Source organism: Megalobrama amblycephala, linkage group LG10 (genome assembly GCF_018812025.1).
Source record: "Megalobrama amblycephala isolate DHTTF-2021 linkage group LG10, ASM1881202v1, whole genome shotgun sequence".
NCBI classification, from domain to species: domain Eukaryota; kingdom Metazoa; phylum Chordata; class Actinopteri; order Cypriniformes; family Xenocyprididae; genus Megalobrama; species Megalobrama amblycephala.
In genome coordinates, this window is record NC_063053.1 from 15,476,829 (window position 1) to 15,499,750 (window position 22,922).

Genomic DNA, 22,922 nt, shown 5'->3' on the forward strand with positions numbered 1-22,922 from the left:
CCCCCAAACTCTCTCTCTCTCTCTCTCTCTCTCTCTCTCTCTCTCTTTCTCTCTTTCTCTCGCGCTCTTTGTCAAGTCTTTGGGTGGATTCCCAGCTGACTGTGTTTGTCATGGTAACAGGCAGCAAGGCAACAGGCCCAGCCACTTGCACTTCCTGAGTGAGAGGAGCTGCCTGACAGATCTGCGCCTGCGCCGTGTGTGTGTGCAGGCAGGGCTAGGGTGCGTGAGGCTGTCAGCCTTTATTAGGTTCAAGCACACTGCAATGCTGCCTACTGCTACCGGGCTTCATTTTATGCTAATGAGGGGAGGCCTCAGGAACGAGCTTCCTTGTCTTTCTGTCTCTCTCACTGACTCCTTGCTGCCATCTCTGTGCTTTCCTTGTGGGCTAAAGAGAAGATTGATGTGTTGTTTTAAATGACTCATACATGTTTTACTCGATAAATAACCCTCATACTGACCTTAAAGTCAATTTGAAATCAAAATACACTCTTTTTACTTTCCTAATACATAGGCTATTCATGGTCTTTTTGTGAATGATTAATTGGCACTTTTTATTCCAAAGGAAAAAAGTATTGGTCTTAATAATCTTTAATATAAAATGTAATAAAATGCTTTGCTTCTGAAACTACTTTCATCACCAAATCCTCTCTTATAGACCAGAGTCAGTTTAGACACCATATTTAATGTGTGAACTGTCTTAAGGTATACAGTCAGAATTTATTGCCTCTTTAAAAGTTTTACACACATAATTGTAGTTTTAATAAAATGTTTAAAATCATGTACACATACATGAGGTGAAGACTTCAGTCATATCAGTTGCATAATAAAAACTTTTTTATTTTAGATCTTAGTCAAGTGCCATCCTTTTTTCTTTGTTGGAAATCCTATTTCACTGGAACAAACACTACCATTTGTGGTTAGTAAAATTTTTTATGGAAGAAATAAATTTTTTTTGTTTAGCAAGGATGCATTAAGTTGATCAAAAGTGATAGTAAAGGTGTTTATAATTTTACAAAATATTTATATTTTAAGTAAATGCTGTTTATTCATTAAAGCACCAAATTATATTATATTATATTATATTATATTATATTATGTTGTATTGTATTGTATTGTATTGTATTATGTATGTTACAGAATGCCATTTTAAACATACTAGAGTCTCAAAGAATGAATGAAATGTATTAAAGGTGCAGTATGTAATATTGACAGCTAGTGGTTGAAATGGGTACTGCAGTCCAATTTCAAAAAAATTGGAGAGGGTTGTTTCTCCTGCCCCGTCCTCCTCAGACTCAATGCTCATGCTGGTTGCCAGATTGAGGACATGCAACATGAATAAGTGCAATTGACAATGCAGGCGACGAGCCTTAAGACTGATTTATACTTGACGCGCCCGCAAGTTCGCTTGGGTGCGTGCAACAAAAATGATGTCATCGCGGCGTTGGCGGAAGTGTGCATTAAGTAGGCACAAAGTCTTTTCACATTGCGGTGTGCACGTCAGATTTTGTTACTCCACGTGGCTACGCATCCCGAAATTGCAGGAGTGCGAGGCATATCTGGCCGAGTATGTACATCTCACCACACCAGCACCAGTTTTCGCATCTAAATTAATCGTTTACCATTTACAAAATGTCAACAATACCAGAAATAATCCCCTTTAATGAAAATAAATGTCCATGTTTAATAAAAATGTTCACGAAACTAAATGAAAATGTTTAGTGAAATTAGATTGTTAATTTAGTTGTATACATGTTCTCATATCCATATATTTTGTTCTAATGTCAAAAGTAATAATCAAGGTTTACTGGGTTTTACACGATTCTTTTTGCTGTGTGGTTTTGGTGAAGTGTAAATTAGAATAAACAGCGTCACATGTACCTTTCTTCTTCGCACCGCTGCTTACTGCTGATCGAGTGAACAATTTCTCCTAGTCGGCCCCTGTCGTTTCAAAGAATAGAACAACGGCGAGCATAAACTCCTCGTCCGTTTGGGGAGATGCGCGTGCAGTCAGCGGAGGCTCGCGGAGCGAAGCGAAAGTATAAATCCAGCTTTACACTGTAAGTTGATGAGTTGATTTATCTGCGATTTAATATGCCTCTGGACATAGAGCTTTTGAGATGGATGCTGAGGATTTCTAGGTGGGGTTGTATCTGCGATCTCTGAGTCAGACCTAGTTTGTTTTCTTGCTTCCGTGGCTATACAATATGCTGTGTTTTCAACCAAATGGCAACCCGGGGTGTCCAAATATTATTGGGTAAATTGGCAGCGGGTGGGATCACACAGACCAAAACAAAAACGGACATTGCGACACGGAACGCACATTTCAAAGTAGAATAACTGGCTGTGGGGTTGTTTTTTCGGAGAAACTTGGCATGAACTTGGCATGTTTCCTAAATCTCTGCAAACATATTATGGTATTTTTGTGCTTTATACAGTCAAAAAAATTACATACAGCACCTTTTAATGTAGCTCAACTAGAAGAGCATGGTGCACCAGATTCCAAGGTCATGGGTTCAACTCCCAGGGAACACACATACTCACGCTAAGTTGTAAACATGGTGAAACGTTCCAGTGTACGTTTAACACTCAAGTTGATTGGACCATCTGCGTCTCCACACCCCCACACCCTTTTTGTCCTCTCTCCTTGAGCAGTGTACTGTAATATTACGGTGGCCCATGTGATCTGATTTAAATCTCTTGTATCATGAACCTAGAACTACAGTATCTGAACCTACATTCAAAGCTCAGCGTAGGTCACACACTCGCTCCTCCTCTCCGTCCCCCTTTTCCACCAAACACTCAGCTGGATCTTGTCTTCCTGCAGCCAACATGTATTTAAGCAGGGAGTGATCAGGGCTTTGCGCTCGTGTGACACATTCTTACCGTGAGTACTTACTGAAAGTCTGACACACATTTGCCTCCCTCTTCGCTGCAGCACGGCTCAGGAAGGAGTAGTCAGAGCTGTATTCCTGTAAACGCTCCTGCGGTAGCGACTCATGGCGTACAGTTAATTTCAGAAGCACACCTTTCCCCTGCAACTCAAAAGTTTGAATTCTTATGTTTGGAGATTGTTGTTGCTAATGTCCTGTTGGAGACTGTGTGTACATCAAAGTGTGTTCCTATATTGTTACCTTCTCTGTTTGGCACAGTTAACGCGAGGCATTGTGGGCTGTCAGCGACTGATGCCCAGGGACTGTACTGACTCTCACCCCAGAAACGGCACCGAATGCTAATTTTTACCATGTCTGTTTGGTCAGCTGGGTCAAAATAACTGCTGTGGCCTGTTCTGTTTGTATCTGTTATTCATCTATTGCATATATAGTCTAAAAATATGTACATAATTTAGTTAAAACACTATATTATCTTTATCGAAAAAAAGTTTTTTGATTATCTCTAAACAAAAATGTGGTGTTTTTGTGAATTATCAAAACGTTGACCCAGGCACTCTGCCTGTATTTTCCTGTATGTTCCTTGTTATTATGCCATGTCACATATTCATGTAGGAAAAATAACACGGAAGTAGCCTCAACAAAACAAAACAAAACAAAACAATTATATTGTGAACAATAAACCCAAATGAATAACTACATCTAAAATGTCTTATATAGTTTTTCTTAATTGTGTGAATTTTGCCGTTTATTCTGTTTCCGCCATGAAAATAGCCTTGTTGCTGACATGGCGTAAATAAATAAATTACTTATTTATAAATAATAATATCAATGTTTTTGTTACTTAAAACAAATGGTGAAAGTTTTTGATATGACTTGCTTTCCTCTCACTGATCTGTATATGGGGGAAATGCATTTTTGTCCAAGTGCATTATTTCCTTTTAAAATAATTTGATAAATTCATGACATATATCACTTTATTCTGTAAAACCTATTTAGTTTGAATTCATTTTTAGTACATTTAAATAATACATATTAGGTGGTGCAACTGTCCGAACAAATGAACAGACTAAGAAAACTATTTAAAATGGTGTCTTAATAATAAAAATACTGTGGCATCATTTTGGGTTTGAAACCTTGCATATAAACAAATTTCATAAATATCAGTAGTTTTAAAGGTGCCCTAGAACCAGTTTTTACAAGATGTAATATAAGTCTAAGGTGTCCCCTGAATGTGTCTCTGAAGTTTCAGCTCAAAATACCCCATAGATTTTTTTTAATTCATTTTTTTAACTGCCTATTTTGTGGCATCATTAACTATGCACTGATTCAGGCTGCGGCCCCTTTAAATCGCACGCTCCCTGCCCCTCGAGCTCTCGACCATAATACAGTGCATTTACAAAGTTCACACAGCTAATGTGTAATTCTGCATGCATGCGTCGGATCATGTGAGTATGGTATTTATTTGGATGTTTACATTTGATTCTGTATGAGTTTGAGGCTATGCTGCGTGGCTAATGGGCTAAAGCTAACATTACACACTGTTGGAGAGATTTATATAGAATGAAGATGTGTTTATGCATTATACAGACTGCAAGTGTTTAAAAATTAAAATAGCGACGGCTCTTGTCTCTGTGAATACAGTAATAAACTATGGTAACTTTAACCACATTTAACAGTACATTAGCAACATGCTAACGAAACATTTAGACAGTTTACAAATATCACTAAAAATATAATGTAATCATGGATCATGTCAGTTATTATTGCTCCATCTGCCATTTTTCGCTATTGTCCTTGCTTGCTTACCTAGTCTGATGATTCAGCTGTGCACATCCAGATGTTAATACTGGCTTGTCTAATGCCTTGATATGCAAATATTGGGGGCGTACATATTAATGATCCCGACTGTTACGTAACAGTCGGTGTTATGTTGAGATTCGCCTGTTCTTCTGAGGTCTTTTAAACAAATGAGATTTACACAAGAAGGAGGAAACAATGGTGTTTGAGAATCACTGTATGTCTTTTCCATGTACTGAACTCTTGTTATTCAACTATGCCAAGATAAATTCAATTTTTGATTCTAGGGCACCTTTAAAGCTGTTGAGATAATTGAAAAACTTTTGTTCAGCAATTTGTATATTCTCAAATGTCAGGGTCGCACAACTGGAAACATGGCTCTTTCATTATGAATTGACAAGGTAATAACAGTAAACATGATAAAGCATCATCCAGAGGACCCCAAATGATCCTTGGGGCAGAGTGAAAAAACCCCTGCTAATTTGGTACACTTGCTAGGTTGGTACACTTTCCATGTCAGGTGATATAACTACAGTATATACATATAACTATTTGATTGTAACATAAAAACAGTCAAAAAATGAATTTAAATACTTTAAAATGTTATTTAATAACTGAAGCTTGTTTAAACACATTGTTCATGACTCAAAAATATGCATTACATTAGTTTTGAAAACTTAGTTTCCTCCATGTTTCAAATCAACATGGTCCTTTTAACGTCACTACTTGGCAACTGATGTAATATCCAGAATTCACAGTTTCCCACTTGTAAAAATAACTTTGCTCGGGTCACTCATGTGCCCGTAACTCCTAAGTACAACATTTCTGACTCCACTTGAAGGGCACATAACCTAAAATTGACTAAATTGTTGTCTCTCTATATTCAACTAGCATAGAGAAAGTATTTTAACATAGAATTACACATTTACACCTTTAACATGTCAGTTTCTTGAAATGTGTATGTTTGACATTTTTTGCCATTTAGATATTTTTTTGTAGATCAAGAGATTTATATGGAACCAGTGTTGAGTCATAAGAGAGATAAACTGCAATGAGTCATGAACGTAATGAGTGGCTGTGTGGCTAACAATCTCTGTGTCTCTCTCTCTCTCTCTCTCTCTCTCTTTACTCTAAGCAGATATATGTTGGGTAAAGGGGCAAAGCGGAAACTAGATGAGGATGAAGAGGGGCTGGAAGGCAAAGCGTTGGCGGCAGGGCCCGGAGCGATGGTCGACGGGCTCTCAAAGGTCTCCTACACGCTGCAGAGGCAGACCATCTTCAACATGTCTCTGATGAAGCTGTACAACCACCGGGCGCTCACTGAGCCCAGCTTGGAAAAACGCGTGCTCATCAACAACATGCTGAGGCGCATCCAGGACGAGCTGAAGCAGGAAGGCAACCTGCGGCCTCTCTTTTTCCCTCCTTCCCCTCCACCCGACGACCCCGTGGATGAGGGTTTCCGTGAGGCGCAGCCTGCCTTTAGCGTGTTGTCCATGGTGGCACCGCCGCTGTCCCAATCCACAGCACTCTCCGCTCCAGTTCTTACATCGCCTTCGTCAGGGCTGTCAAACCCAGCACCTCTGGAGGCCTGTCTCACCCCAGCTTCACTTTTAGAGGAGGACAGTGTCACGCTTTGCACATCACCCTCTCCGCTTGCTCCTCCTCCTCCTCCGCCAACCCTGCCCAGACTCCCTTTACCTGTGGCCAGAGACAGTTTTTCTTCTGCCCTGGATGAGATTGAGGAACTCTGTCCTTCGCCCTTACCTACAGCTACATCAGCGCCCGGTGCTACCTCCCACTCGTCCCTTACAGTGACCCTCCAAATGCCGTTGTGTCTCCCCAGCTTAAACTCAGGGGCCTTGGACTCCAAAGACTGCAGTAAGCCTTGCAGCCCAAAGCTTGAAGGGCTGGTCCCGCTGCCCGAGGAAAGCTCGGCGGCCCCCAGTGCACCAGAAACTCTTCCTCCTAACAACCTGGACATGAGCACCTCACCCTCCGCCTCGTCCTCGGGCTTTCTGACAGACCTGGCCCTGGACGACATTCTCTTTGCAGACATTGACACCTCCATGTACGACTTTGACCCCTGCACCTCATCCTCAGGTGCCGCTCCCTCAAAACTGGCGCCCATGGTGACGGCGGACGAGCTTCTCAAGACTCTTTCGCCCTACAGCGGTGCTGCTCCTGCTGTCAGCTCAAACCAACCTTTCAAAATGGACCTCACTGAACTGGACCATATTATGGAGGTGCTTGTAGGATCATGACCGGGTTTAGAAGGGAACTGGGGAAGACAATGCAAAACCAATCAAAGAGTTTTTAAATAGAAACTGAGAAAGAAACTGAAGAATCACTTTGTGAGTGTTTGGATTTTTTTTTTTTTTTTTTTGTACAGTTTTGTGTTCGTTTTGTTTTTAAAGACAAATGAAACTGTCCATTTTAATGGTGATGTTGCCCAGTACTACTTCTCAACACTGTGCATGCACTGTGCTTGCCTGTCCCAAAAATGAACATGAAGAAATTTTATGGAACACACTTTGGCCTCTGGCATATCTGAGTGCCTTCATTTTTGACCACTTGGTAAATTACTCTTTGTTTGTCTTGTCCCATTTTTTTTCCTCATCATTTCTAATCGAACAAGATGGATTATCAGGCAGTAGCATCTCTCTTACCCCTCCTCAGCATACAGGTGCAAAAATGTGCAACGGCAGCCCTATTTTCATATTTTTCTGTCATTTTCACAAAGCACAATTATTCTAAAAGAGGAACTTGGTTATTTTGTTTGTATGTTTTTCTATCAAGAGGTGTTTTGTTGCCTTTTAGTAATATTCAAAATAGTCTGTTAATATGTGGTCATTTATTAATTTTTTTTTTATATAAATATTCATTAAAGGGATAGTTCACCATGTACTCACCCTCATGTCCTTTCAAACCTGTATGAGTTTCTTTCTTCTGTGGAACATAAAAGAACATATTTTGAAAAATGTTTTTTTTTTTTTTTTTGGTCCAAATAATGAACGGCAGTGGGGTCCAATGTTGATTTGCACCCCACTGACTATTCTTTAAAATATCTTTTTATGTTCCGCAGAAGAAATAAAGCAATGCGTGTTTGAAATGACATGAAGTTGAGTAAATGATGATAGGATTTTCATTTTGGGTGAGCTACCCCTTTAAACTTCCTTCAGTGAAACATATACATTTATGAAATGTACTCATTTATGGAACATGCTTTACCAGGTTATTTATACATGGATGTGTGTAGTGGTCTGATATTTACAGTCAACCAACCAAATTTCTTGTGATCTGCCATAACGGCTCAGATTTCATGTGTTTACATCTCAGCTGGCAATGTATTTTTTTTTTTTTTTTTTTTTTTTTTTTTATTTAACAGGTGCATTTCTTTGATTAGCCAATGCTAAAACCCCTTTATGCTACAAATAATGTATGCAATCAATGCCTTCTGATCAGTAATAAGCAAACTGTCAACTTCTCTCAGTCATTTCCTTTTTATCGGAGTCAAGGAATTGCCGTAACTTCCCTATTTTGGCCTTTGTTTTGGCTTTATATCATAACTCTGACTCAGTGGCTGGTTCAGTTTTAATGCTACACTAATGCACATCAAGAGGGTCTGTGCATGTCTGTTCATGCAAAATGAGGAAAAAACTTTGTCGCACATGTAAGTTTCATTTTCAGTCATTTCCATCATCATAATCTTTTTGCCAAACATTTCCTTCATAATCATCTCTCACCAGTACAACGGTACATTTCTGTTAACATACTAATGCATGCAGGATTATAGCTCATAATTGTACAGATGTCAGATGATTTTTGTATGGTTTGGTCTTATTTTATCTTATTTATACCATTGTTTGTTTGAGTTTTATTAATGGTAATGTTCCAGACAGACTCTCTCTCTGTTGCCCTGCTGGGTTTTAGTGTCGTTTGGCCAGTAGGTATGGTCACATTACATTTAAGTGGAGTTTATTTGGGGGAGTTTAAGTATGCAAAAGTTTGGCGGGAGAGTATTATGCATGTATTTGCAATAGACGGCACAGTATATTCGCTAAAACACTTGCTATAAACCACTGAAGTTGATCAGATTGGTTGGAAGGATTATTTTATGTGCATCTGACATAAAAGGGAAGGGACCATTTATCATATCACCTGTATTAGTTTCACATAGCTGTTTGTCGCACTAAACTAGCTCTCATTAATAATGTTAGATTTACATACCGACAAAAACTGTGCATTATATGCCTTCCTGGTAAGTGCAATGTCAGTGAGGGAAGAAAACTTGTCAAATGTGTATTTTTAATAAGTATATTATACTTAAAATGTGTGACCATTAATAATCTGAGATTTGAACTTCCTGTCACAGAGACCTAAGCTAGAGGTGACGGTTTGGATTTGCTACCCAGAGTTCAAAAGAGAGATTGTCTGAGAAATAAAAACACGAGTGAATGAGAGCAGAGCGGACAAAACTATGGAATCAAAACTATGATTACTGTTTCTTATAGGATTTTTGGATTTGGAGTGTTTGTTTTAAGTTATTTATTTTTTTGTTTCCTGTGTAAATATATTTATTTTTTATGTTAAGCTAACATCCAGATTGTAATTTGTACAGAATATGAGATAGGAATGTATTGTGCTTATGGGAATGTATCACTGCTTATTAATTGGGGTGGAAGCCATTTTTTTTTTTTTTTCATCTTGTTTTAATAATGCATTATTTTGTGTCTGTTTAGTTTCTTGTATTATAATTTGGGGGGGGTGTTTGTGCTAGTCGTCTAGTCAAACACTCCCTGCCGCTATTTAATTATAAGTATTTAATGTTTTATGTATTTCAGATTGTGTGCAAGGGAAAGGTTTGTGAAGCAATACTTTATTCTCTACAAACTTCAGAATTTCAATCTTCCAAAGCCTATTTCTGGGAAAATCTTTTTGATAACCCTCAATGCCAAATGTAAAAAAAAAAGAAAGGCAGCATGATTTCTGATGATATTGGTGGTTGTTTTTTAACGGTATCTCACTGTCCCATGGTTCAGGCCATACATTCGGGGAAGTTTAAAGTGGTTTCAGGATAGTGACCACTGGGATTGTGTGTGCGTGTGTGTGTGTGTGTGTGTGTGTGTGTGTGTGTGTGCGTGTGTGTGTATGAGAAACAGAGAGACAAAATGTGGTGGAGGGTCTAAACCCTTTTTCTGCTCTTTAAGGAAGGCTGTATCTTCATGCCTTGGAGCTGTGCCTTTTTCTATGCAATATTACAGACACATTCATTTTTAGAAAAATAACCCATCAACTGATGATCACTGTATTTGCATCAAGGTGTGGACTGTAGAATATATATAAAATATGGACATGTGTCTATGAATTTGAAACAGTCTTACTTTTCTAGTTTTATATCATACAATAAACGGATAAAAATTACATTGTGTTTGTTTTCTTCATTTTCCATCCAAATATAGCATGCTACTGTGTTTGTATAGTGAGTACATAACAGACAAATGAACAGGTTGCTTTGTATGAAACGGCAGACATTTCTCCGCATCAACAGTTGCCTCCATTTTGCACCTATGACTCATGGCCTGGTAGCAGGAGTCTATTTCCAGTATTGGGGCCACACAGCTGTGTAGCAAGGACAGTTTTAGCACGTGGCAGTGTCTGTGTGAACTGTAGGGGGATGACCGGCTCAAAACATGGCCGAAGATCTCCGATCTCAGATCTCAATGTTTTCCCCCTGTGGATCATGTTGCTTTTTATGAGAGTGGTGAGTCAGTGTGTGATCTGTAGGATCGCTCACGCTGACCATCTCACTTTTACCATTTGTTTTTCTTTCCTTTATCTAAAACAAGTCTTTCAGTTACGCTGTTCAGGAGGCTCTGGACACGACCTTAATCCTGTGTTGTCAGAGAGGGCTTGTTTTCACTTTACATCCCTCTGAAGTCAAGCTTCTAACAAGTTTCGTGTTTCATGTGCAGATAGCGGGTGAAATATTTGCCTTCTCATACTGTATTGTTCCAGTAAGCGCTATGGGGCCTGTGTCATAAAGCTGACTAATTTGCTGTGGTTAGTAGTCGTCCTTTCCCTTCAGTGTTCTTTGTTGGCCCACTTTTATCCACGTGAAGAAATGGGTCAAACCAAAGAAAAAAAAAGAATCTATGCTGCTTAACTGCAACTCATTGTAACGCATCACTGGAAAGGTGCTGCAGTGTTTGCAGTTTCGATAACTTCAGACATTTTTGAATACCTAAGCACTCAAAATGACTGTCAGCCAACACCTCATGTGTAATTTTTAGAAGATTTTTTTTTTTTTTTTTTTTTTTTTTTTTGCATTTAATACGGAAGAGGATTAGGACCAAGCAATAATAAAAAAATAAAAACATCTCGAGATTAAAGTTGTTATTTCGAGAAAAAAGTCGAGATAAAATGTTGAGAATAAACTCATTAAATTACGAGAACAAATTCATTAAATTATGAGAAAAATGTCGTTAAATTTCGAGAAAAAAGTCGAGATAAAATGTTGAGAATAAACTCATTAAATTATGAGAATAAAGTCATTAAATTACGAGAAAAAAGTCGTTAAATTATGAGAACAAATTCGTAATTTAACGAATTTGTTCTCGTAATTTAATGACTTTATTCTCAACATTTTATCTCGACTTTTTTCTCGAAATTTAACGAGTTTTTTCTCGAAATTTAACAACTTTAATCTCGAGGTGGTTTTATTTTTTTATTATTGCTTGGTCCTAATCCTCTTCCGTAATATTACGTTTAAGTCAACATGAAATAACTTTCCTCTGAAACAACTTTTTGGACAATGCTCAATGCTCACTTTTCAGGATCCAGTCAATGATGAATAAAAGTCCTATCCTACATTTTTCCACATGGAATATCTTGTTTCACTCACAAGTACATCAAACTAGAGGCGTAAGTGAAGTTTTACACTAACAATTTCTTATTTTCTTTAATATTTCATTAAAGTTGGGGGGTCTTCAAGCCTCTTACTTAGCCACAGGCTAAGAATAGTCACTTAACAATAGTCACTTGACCAAAAAAATACACCAAAGTGGTTTTTAAACTCCTTTTCGTGGGAGTTGCCACCTGTCCGAAGGGCCTGCAGGGTTAAAATAATCCAAATTATTTTACTGTGAGCTTTAATTAACCGCAGTTGTCCCTAGTCTTCGTCCACTTTCCCTGTTTGGGAAAAAAAAACAGCTCGGACATTCTCCTAAATTCATCTAGAACCACATGAGGATGAGTAAATGATGGCGTAATATTTATTTGTGGGCGAACTCTCCCTTTAAACTGAACGCGAGGTAGAAAGTAAACTGTCCGTGCAGCTGCAGCTCTAATTTGATTCTGCTCACTTCACAGGGCATGAAGTAGACAGTCTTCCTTGTTTCTGTGGAGGTAGAGAGAGAAGAAAGAAGAAGAGTGAGAGAGACCGCAAAAGCCTTGCTCTCCCTCTCTCTCTCCTCCCCCTTCTCCCTGTCAGGTTGGCTTTGTGCAAATATCTGAATGATCTTGTTCGGCTGTGACCACGGAGGGGAAGAAGCCACACCTACTCTCCGCCAACCACAAGCCCAGCTCAGCAGGCACACAAGCAGTTGCACGTTTATGTAACACACACACCAGCCCATAGCTGCCCCCGCTGGCTGGAATTTGAATTGTGCACTACAGCGGCATCTTCACCCCTCCTCTGAAGAATACATGGTAACCCTTCATTTACAGTGTCCCTGTTACAGATATTAGATTTCATACAGTTATAGGCCTGCCAGTCAGTTCATCATTCGGCACTTCTGTAAATAAACACATTCAACTATCTTCAGAATCTGGACAGTCTAGATCATAAATTATATAAAGAAAGAATTTCAACAGGGAGAGATATTCATCGGCTTGATGTCTGACATTCAAAGGAAAATAAATTTTCATTTTCAACAAGCAATTATTTAACCAATTTACACTAAAATAATAGTTGGGATTTGTGTTTGGCAAGTATTATTTAATACAGATACATATGGTTAAACACTGTCAAATTAAAGATAAGTGACTTGGAGTTATAAACATTATTCTCCCAATTTGCCTTTATGAAATGCATTAGCTGGAAAAATACCTAATTATTTTTATACAACATCTATATTTCCTTGCAAAAGAAACAATGATCATCATAATAGTTACTTCAGACTATATATATATATATATAAATACATAAATAATTAGTGTTACGATACGCATAGATTTCCCTGTAAAATATTTATTATAATTTTATTTTATAATGTAATATCAGAATACAGTTGTTTGCATTTGTTTCAGTGTAAAATTCAGTAAATTTAGCCTAATTAAATTATTTAATATGATTCAGCTGTATTAATATTCTTGACTTGAATAAATGTATAATGTAATAAATGAACTAAATCTAATTATTAAGAAATGTTTTTAAAGTTAAAGGGATAGTTCACCCAAAAATGAAAATTCTGTCATCATTTACTCACCCTCAGGTTGTTCCAAACTTTACATTTTTTTTGTAATGTTGAACACAAAGGAAGATATTTTGAAGAATGTGTTAAACTGAACAGTTCTGGGGCACCATTGACTTCCATAGTATTTTTTTTCCTATACTATGGAAGTCAGTGGTGGCCCAAAGCGGCCTGGTTACAAACTTTCTTCAAAATATCTCCCTTTGTGTTCGACAGAACAAAGACATTTATACAGGTTTGGAATAACTTGAGGGTGAGTAAAAGATGACATAATTTTCATTTTTGGGTGAACTATCCCTTTAACTGAACCACAAACAAGGACTGTGAATTAAAATAATGGCGATAAAACAAGATTTAAAGGCTGCAGACATACAGACCCCACAGGAGCTAAGAAGTTTCACTAGAATGAAAGTTTGTGCCATATAACAGTGAGCTTATGCTGGGTTACATCTGTATCAAAGGTCACTGAGAGTTAATTATTATGAAGGACGCTGAGCCCTAAAGGATGGAGCCAAGACTGTCAGACTTGCTGGATTTTTTAAACCCATTGCATAACAGGGATTCGCTGTCAGACACTTTATTCAGATCAATGCGGTGGACAGATTTACACAGTGGTGGATTGCCGTGAATGTTTGTGATGTTGTTGCGGGCATGTGACTATATAAGTTCATGTGATCTTGTATCTGTGTGTGTGTGTGTGTTAAGGGGAAAGGCCCTGAGTGAGGAGCCAGAACAGGAAGTAAGAAACAGACCACACACAGCTGCTGCATGGAGAGAGTGGGTGTGAGGAAGTGTGTGGGAGCTTGACATTCACAAAAACACACAATAAGCCATATTCAGTGAGGGAGAGAGACAGAGAAAAATAGACAGATTGCAAAATATTGATATTGGGGAAGCAGACTGAGATAAAGTACTTGAATTTGACATCTAAATTCTAAGTTTATTAGAAAGGTCTGTGCCCAAAACACTTTGAGATATCCAATAGCTATTGTACAGTTAGTCATATTAGTGACGGTTAATGTCAGCTGGAGGTTTGGACATTGGCATCATGTGAGGCAGGTGGGCGAGGTGTCCAGCAGGCCCAAGCGGGCACGATCAGAGCATGGCGGGCAGTGCCAGGTCCGTCTGTGGTGCTTTCCGCCTGAGCAGGTGAGGAGAATGGAGCTGTGGGAGAGCAGTGCAGAGCGACTGCAGCATTAACCTAATTACAGGCTGGCCCTGCTAAATAAACACTTATTAAATTTGCATGCTCAAATACACTTCTGGACAGAGCGGGTCACAGTGCATGATGCAGCCTTTTGCTGTCACCCTAAGGTCCACACTTTAATATTGAATATTCATTAAGGCACATAATGCATGCTGCTAAAATAAAATAAAATAAAATATTTTGGTCCGAGATGCTGGGATAAGGTCCACGATCCTGATAAACTGTATTGAGAATGGATGGATGGAAATTAAAAAATATTAATATTAAAAAATGATAACATAATATAAAATAACATCCATCCAGGGTGTCCACTGCATTAGGCCCGAGATGTTGGGATAAGCTCCACTCCAGCTCTCACATGACCCTATAGGATAAGCAGTATCGAGAAAGGATTCATGGATATTTTTTAGAAAAAATAAAATAATTAATGAATAAATCTGAGATGTTGGGATAGGCTCCAGCTCCCTGTGAACCTGCTTAGGACAAAGGGTTTGGAAAATGGATGTAAAAAATAAAAATAAATAAATAATAATAATAAAATACTGAAATAAAATAAAAATCCATGTAATTAGAAGATATAGGATAATAAAATTATTTATAAAAAAAAAGTTTATTTCCTTATTTATCCTTATTTAAGGTATTTAACTGCAGACCAACTTATTTTGTGTTAAGACACCACAGAACCAAATCATCAAGCTCTTAGATGGTTAACTGCATTACAGTGCCCCCAGTGTAACAGTTATTTGTACCAAGTTAGCAGAATCCTGTTAGCCCCTGCTGGTAGATGCTGTAACTGCACCAACTGCTACTGAAAAGCATCTTTCTGCCATTCAAAATTAGCCATGTGCTCTGACTTTAGGCACTGACCATATATATCAGACACTTCAGTGCCATATTGATTACCTGTCTTGAAAAGACCCACTGTGTATTAACTGTGAATGACAATCATTATTATGATGATGATTAGGACTTTTTATATTAGGATTCAGAGCTACAAAACAGACTTAAATCACAAAAAATGTATATATATTGCAATTTATATTACTACATTATATTATATTAGCTACTTCATGATGTATATTATCTCCATATTTATTTCCATTAAACATATTTTTATAGATTTTCTATAGTAGCATAGTAAGAATGAACCGTGGATGTATGAGTTTCTAAAAACACACACTACTGCCACTAGGGGTCTCCCTCTGACCGCTCATTGAGGCGCACATTTCAAAGATCAGAAACACTGGAACAATGTCAATTCTTTCTCTCAAAATTAACAAACAAAATCACCACAACCAACAAAAACTGCAAAGCACAGAAGGTGTTTGACTACCAACACATATTACATCAATATTAAAAAAAAATACTGAGTTAACGTTACTACAAACAATATTACAAATACTGGTGTGAGTAATCTGTCCAGTTTAAGCAAGCAAATAGTCATGTTTTAAAATACCAAAGTGGTAAAATGTGGCCACTCATTATTCTGTTGGTAATTATGCTCAGATGATCCAATGAGATCTGAGCAGATTAGGTTCATATGGAGGCTGGATTAACCTCCACCCGTACGATAATCCGCGTCAGCATATTTCTTTCTCACTTACAGACAATAGAGTTGCTTCTTAATTCGTTCAGAGAATTTGTGTTTGTTTTATCATTTTCTTCTTGAACTTAGACACCTTGCAGCTCCCTGCCCAGTCTGCCACGACACTGACAGATTCCTAAACTGGACCGCCTTTGATAAGCATCCTATGGTATTTTGTTCAAGATGGCGGTGGCGAGCATGGAAAAGGACGCGATAGTAAGTCACAGATACCTTTATAATCTTACAGTGCTTCAGATTTTCATAACATAGCCATTATATGTAATAGCAAAGGTATATTTAATACGAAGCGCAGTGGAAATCTGCATGCATCACATGAGAGGAGACGCTCGCTTCTCTCTCATACATAGAGTTGAAGAAAATCACAATGATTTTGTTGAAATGCACGGCAGACGTGGTAGATAGCAATTGACAGAATATCTCGAGCCTTATTTTATCGCTTCGTGTATTTGGTGCACATTCTGTGTTTGTTTGTTTTTTTAAGATGAAATACAGATGCGGTGAAGGCGTGTCGTTTTATTGTTAAAATCTGCATACATCTGCATTACAACGCTCGCGCTGTGTTTCATCCTGCATCTTCAAGTGCTTTTTAAACTTGTAAATTTTCTCTTTCTCATTTGAAGAACACCGAAGATGATCTTCACCTTAATAATTCATTTGGAGATGCTGGGCTTATCTCCCCTGATAAAGAAGACATCTCTCGTATTCTGGTAGAGTAATGTTTAAAAGCAATCTTTGTTATGCTGTAGTTTATGTGGCATTGATGTTTTCTGATCTGATATACCAGACAGTTCCTTTCAGTGGACGGATTAGAGGTGGGATGAGGCCTGGGAAGAAGATCATTATTATGGGCATCATTGATCCAGAGCCAGACAGGTATGTTTTCATATTAAGATGGCATATTTAAGACTTTACACATTCTAGCATTAGCAAATCGTTACATTAGACAGAAGCTTTGTCTCAGAACCTTGTAAGCTTCCTTAAACTGCATTTTTGGGCATCGTGGGCCCATATGCTGTCCAGATTGACAGCAGTTTTTAGACTCACTTGTTTCAGGTTGTTGGGTTGTAGATCTGCCTATAAACACAGGCTGCATGGGTGTGTGCAAAGCTTAGAATTGATGGGAGTTTACATTAGCTGTTAAGGAAACAAATATCAAAACTGTGAGAGCATTGGGTGTGTCTTGGAAACGTTTTAGTATGCTGATGCAAATAATCAGTTGTAAATCACAAGATAGGGTGTTATTCAGCCTGTGTGTGTGTGTGTGTGTGTGTGTGTGTGTGTGTGTGTGTGTGTGTATATACACACACATATAAATATGCATGTGTATATATATTTTTTTATGAAGCCTCCAGTAAGCACTCTAACAGGCATGTGTGATTTCAAAAACTAAGAATGGGCAAGGTTGGAAAAAAAAAAAAAAAAAAAAAAAAAAAAAAATATATATATATATATATATATATATATATATATATATATATAAATTATATAAATATTATAAATGTATACCATTTTGTGATACAACACTACTGTCCAAAAGTTTAGGATAGATAAGATGTTATTTAAAGAAGTCCTTTGTTCTCACCAAGCCTGTATTTATTTGATTAAAAAAAAATACAGTAAAACAGAAATATTGTTTAATTTTATTACTATTTAAAATGTCTTATCTTTCTATTTTAATGTTTTAAAAATGTAATTTATTACCGTGATGTCAAATCTGAATTTTCAGCATCATTACTCCAGTCTTCAGTGTCACATGATCTTTCAGAAATCATTTGAATATGCTGATTTGGTCCTCAAGAAACATTTCTCATTATTATCAGTGTTGTAAAGAGTTGTATCACGGTTTCCACCAAAAATATTATGCAGCACATTTTGTTTTCAGGATTCTTTGGAATAGAAGTTTTAAAAGAACTGCAATTATTTGACAGAAATTTTTAGCAACATAAATGTCTTGACTGTCACTTTTGATTAATTTAATGCATTTTTGCTGAATGAAAGTATTCATTTATTAAAAAAAAAATTTAAATTAACTTTTAAATGGTAGTTTAGTTATTTAATATTTGTTTAATACTAGTCCCAAAAGCATTTTGTAGCACTTTACATTTATTAATTTGGCAGACACTTTTATCCAAAGTGAGACATTGTGTTCAGGGTCTGCATTTTGCCTGTATGTGTGTTACCTGAAAATCATTTGATTCCATGCTCTACCAGTTTAGCTCATGGAGTTTAACGTGCTGGTAATTTTATTGATAGTATAGTAAAGGGGATGTAGCGGTTTGTTATTTTGGTGGTGTAGCCTTTACATTGTAATTATGCTGCATTTTAACTAAATCACACTTAACAATGGTTAAGTGGTACTAATGTGTAATTTCAGCTCAGGAATTTAGCCTTTCAAAACAACCTGCTGATCCATTAAGAATGCACTGTGAGGCTCATTCAGTGTGATAATGGATGCCAACGCAGGCCAAAATCGCTATGAATTTATGTAAAATAGATGAATACAATTTCTCTGTAATGTCTGGCATATTAGCACACAGTTTGTAATGCTTAATCATTCAACACTTGTCATATTTTTTATTAACAGTAATGACTAGTCATACGGTTATGCTGACATACTTAACATATTGGTAAGGATGAATAAATCATGAGAAAAGATGAATAACTTTATAATGACAAACCAGCTGTTTACATGTTTAATTTAATTTTTTTTTTTTTTTTTTTTTTTTTAATCACAGCTTTGACATCAGTTTGAACTGTGGCCACAGTGAGGAGAAAGATGATGAAGAGCTCACTGATGTGGCCCTTAAACTCAGCGCACGATTCACTGAAAGGCAGTTCCTGAGGAATGCACGAGTCTCTGGGAAATGGAGTGAGGAGGAGGCACCTATATCTTACTTCCCCTTCATCCCGGACCAGCCTTTCAGGGTAATGAGCTGAAACACTGACATCTACATGTTCTCTAATCTGAGATCTCTAATCTGCACAAAGCATGAGTCCAGGGTTGTGTCCAAAACCGATGGCAGCTTCCTCGTTGCCTAGTCAAACTTAACAGATACAGGCCCTGTTTCCACCTGGTATTAAGATGCATTTTGGTCAATCAGATCACAAGTGGATGACAATAAATACAGGTGTAAACTGAGTCTAAAACATTTTGAGATTGTCTACTTTAGACCACTTCCAGAGGTAGTCGAAAACGCATTCGACCGGATTGATTTCCTGGTGGAAACGCTCATGTGGTCAAATGTGTTCGAACAGCCACTAAAGACCCCTACTCTCCGCCTACTGACCTAATGCGTAAACATTATGGGAAGCGCACTAGCAAGATGGGATTTAAACTTTGTCGGTTTGAAGATGAAAAATGTACCAAGCACAATGTTCTCTCACAATTCCTGATTTCTAACATGCACTCACAGCGTTCAGCGTGGTCTTGCGGCTATCAGAGCAAGATACTGCTCTCCGTATGTTTTTCCGTCATCTCTGGGCGCGTTCGTATGTAAATTTTGCAATCTCATTTTGTCCACTAGATTGAAAGATCTGAAAAAACCCATACATTTACCCACCCATAGACCCTCCCCTCGAAGAAATCAGGACAGAAGTGTTTGAAAGTGGACAAAAGAGACGGATTAAAATACCAGTTGTAAATGGGTATGTGTCTTCCTCATGTACCTGTGATCCGATCGACCGAAACGCATCTTCATACCAGTAGGGCTGGGCGATATATTGCATGCGATTCTCACGCGCATTTCGTCAGTAAAGCCGGTTCCCTGATTACCGCTAAATCGCCATCACCTGCTTTCAAATGGAGCGGCATTTAATAGACAGAGCTGTAGATCACTGAAAAGCCACGCAATATCGCGTTCATATTGCAGATGAATCGCCTTCGATAATGAACGCGATATTGCGTGGCTTGTCAGTGAACTACGGCTCTGTCTATTAAATGCCGCTCCATTTGAAAGCAGGTGATGGCGATTTAGCGGTAATCAGGGAACCGGCTTTACTGATGAAATGCGCGTGACAATCACATGCGATATATTGCCCAGCCCTACATACCAGGTGGAAACATGGCCACAGATGTTGTATGAAGGTACAAGACGCTGATGCTGTAATGTGATGTCTAAGGCAAAACCTTTCTCCTCCTTTTTCTCCTCCAAGACTATAATATTTTATATGTTTGTAATTTAAGTAGCATTAATTAAAATCAAGCTACAGCAAAGGTTTTTTTTTTTTTTTATATATATATAATTTTACTTAAAATAATACATACAATAGTAGAATTAAATGCACAATATTTTGTGTAGCTTTTGTTTGTGGGTGTGTATATATATATATATATATATATATATATATATATATATATATATATATATATATATATATATATATATATATATATATATATATATATATATATATATATGATCAAACGTGACAAGAAACAAATTTTATTTCAAATATGTGCTGTTATTTTGAATTTTATATTTATCAAAGTATCAAATGAATGCTAAAAATTCAGCTTTGACAAGCATAAGAGTCTTCATTCAAAACCATTAAAAAATCTTACAGACTACAATATTTTTAATGATTGTGTAGTGGCTATATAATATTGTCATTTTTTTTTTTTTTTTGTAAGTTTATTTTTTTCCAGAAAGTATGTTTGCTTTTGTATGTCGGTTTATTCCCATAATAGGCAATTACAGAATTATTCCGTATGACAGTGAGTTGTACGGCCAAAGTGAGTAAAGATGCTGGAAGATAATGAGTGCTTATTGTTTGTAATTGGGGTTGAAGGCAAACCAAAAAAATGGGTCACTGTTTCCAAATGTTGAGCTGAGATAAGCAGTCATGCAAAGTCAGACAAGCACTTCCTTTCAACACACTGTCCACAATGCGTCTCAGTGACTGACAAAGGATTCTTTTGATTTGATCTCATTTCACTCTTTCTCCTCTCTCCTTTCCCCATTTGTACAGATTGAGATCCATTGCGAACACCAGCGTTTTAGGATCTTTGTGGATGGACACCAGCTGTTTGACTTTTATCACAAAGTAAAGTCTTTGCTGGCCATTAATATGATCCGGATAGTTGGGAGTCTTCAGATCACCAAGCTGGGCTAAGCAAGCACACCTGAGCACGCTCCAGAAAGGACTTCTCACAGGTGACCTTGCGCACCTGTGCATTTGCCACAGGCAGTGAAGGCCTCTGGGCCGCAGCTCACACAAAGACATCAGCAACATCTGCATTTTCACTCCTTTTGCCCTCTAACCTCTCATTGGAATGATTTCTGAGTATTGTATCATAACAGGTTGGTGAATGGTTGCAATATCAGATGTGTGTTTTCCAGTATCCTTGCTTCACATTGTAGCTTATTTGTTTAGCTTTGATAATTTTTCAGGGATCGCACACTTCGATATGCACTCTGTGGCAGTACCATGCGCCACTGGGATTTAGCTGCTCTCGATAGACACTGCCAATGTAGTCGTGCTTGTAGTCTAGCAGTGTAGTTTCAAAATGATCCAAAACTCAGGAAATCAGATAAAGTTGATTTACTTCATTTCATTCTGATGACAAAAATGCTTTAAATTATTATTAGATAGGCTATCTTGACATACTTTGGCTGCTAGAAATATTGGAGCTCAGATTCAGCATTTGCCGTTCTGTCTGGGTTTGATTTGCGTTATTTTATCTCGGTAATTTTTATGTTTTTGGAAGGAAGATGTTATTTGATCTCCAAATTGTGTAGTAGGGTGTATGGCAGACATGCATAAATAGCTGCTCCCTCCTGTATCTGGTCATTGCAACTATTCATTTTTTTTTTTGGGAGATATACAGCGATATGTCACACTAAATTGTTGTAGAATGTCACATTTTATTTAACTTGAGGTTAAGAGGAAGTTTTTATTTTTGGAAATGAAGCACTGAAATTTGATCATCCAGCCATTCTCTTCTAAGCTAGTGCAGTATTTAAGTACAACTGTATAATGTAAAATCCTTGGCAACCGAACCAACAAATTACTGCTTTTGGACACAGATGTTTATTTAGATTTTTCTGTGAGGAATGACAGTGATTTTTCCACTCATCTGTTTACGCTTTATTATAAGCACCTAGTAAAAGTTGTTGAAGGAGCAAAAATAACAGGGCTAAATTGTTTCTTGAATGTACCATCATCCACTCATAGGCTACTTAATAGCTTAGCTGTGGATGTAAAGTGAGTGTCTTCACAGAAAAAAAAGATCCCGTCCTCCTTATTCTTACTACTTATGTCACTCCTCTAAATATAAACGCAGAAAAGGGTCAGCATATTTCCTTTGTTCAGCAATGCTTTTTGCCCCTCTACCCTGCAGTGCACACCCACATTCCCACAATCCTCTCAGTTGCCTTCTGCTCCACCTCCACTGAATTAGTGTGATATCAGTGATTTATTATTGCTACTAATTACATTAAATTACAATACCTGAGAAATGATTCTTTATTTGCATTTTTTGCATGACATGCATAAACTACTGTTCAAAAGTTGGGGGTCAGTAAGATATATAATATATAATATAATATAATATAATATATAATATATTCATTTTCAAAAGCATTTTATTTGAAATATAAATCTTTTTTTTAACACATGTAAGTCTTAACTGTCACTTTTGATCAATTTAATGCATCCTTGCTAAATTCAAGTATTCTTTTATTTTAAAATAAAAAATATTAATGACCCCATACTTTTGAACGGTAGTTTATGTAGTACTGCGGTCATGTCAACCGTTGTGTTGATAAATGTGCTCCGTACTGTAGTGAAGAAGCTGGCAATGCTTCTCATCTGTCAGTATTTATTCGGGTCAGTATTGTAATATTTTATAATATTATAATTGTGTCCTGGAACACATGGAAACGGAGGCAGTGATGAATGAAGTTGAAGGGCTGCTGTTTTTGTCTACTTTACTGGCCGATCTGCTTGAC

The 22,922-nt window shown here is 37.4% G+C and overlaps 2 protein-coding genes across 5 annotated transcripts in view; both read left to right on the top strand.

Moving 5' to 3' along the window:
* Nucleotides 1-10,109, top strand: part of sertad2b (SERTA domain containing 2b) — a 44,308-nt gene extending 34,199 nt beyond the window's left edge. For 3 of the 4 annotated variants that reach the window (XM_048204832.1, XM_048204834.1, XM_048204830.1), the window contains one exon: nucleotides 5,827-10,109. In XM_048204832.1, the coding sequence (XP_048060789.1) occupies nucleotides 5,831-6,949 (1,119 nt within the window). In that variant the 5' untranslated portion in view covers nucleotides 5,827-5,830 and the 3' untranslated portion in view covers nucleotides 6,950-10,109. Of the gene's footprint in view, nucleotides 1-5,823 lie in introns of all 4 variants that reach the window. The other variant, XM_048204833.1, reaches the window with a different exon arrangement.
* Nucleotides 10,110-15,891: 5,782 nt separating this feature from the next.
* On the top strand, nucleotides 15,892-22,430 carry lgalslb (lectin, galactoside-binding-like b). Its single transcript, XM_048204837.1, has 5 exons — nucleotides 15,892-16,167; nucleotides 16,593-16,679; nucleotides 16,757-16,845; nucleotides 18,708-18,897; nucleotides 20,941-22,430. Exons 1-5 carry the CDS (start codon nucleotides 16,135-16,137, stop codon nucleotides 21,082-21,084), a joined length of 543 nt encoding a protein of 180 aa, XP_048060794.1. The 5' UTR covers nucleotides 15,892-16,134; the 3' UTR covers nucleotides 21,085-22,430.
* Nucleotides 22,431-22,922: the final 492 nt, after the last annotated feature.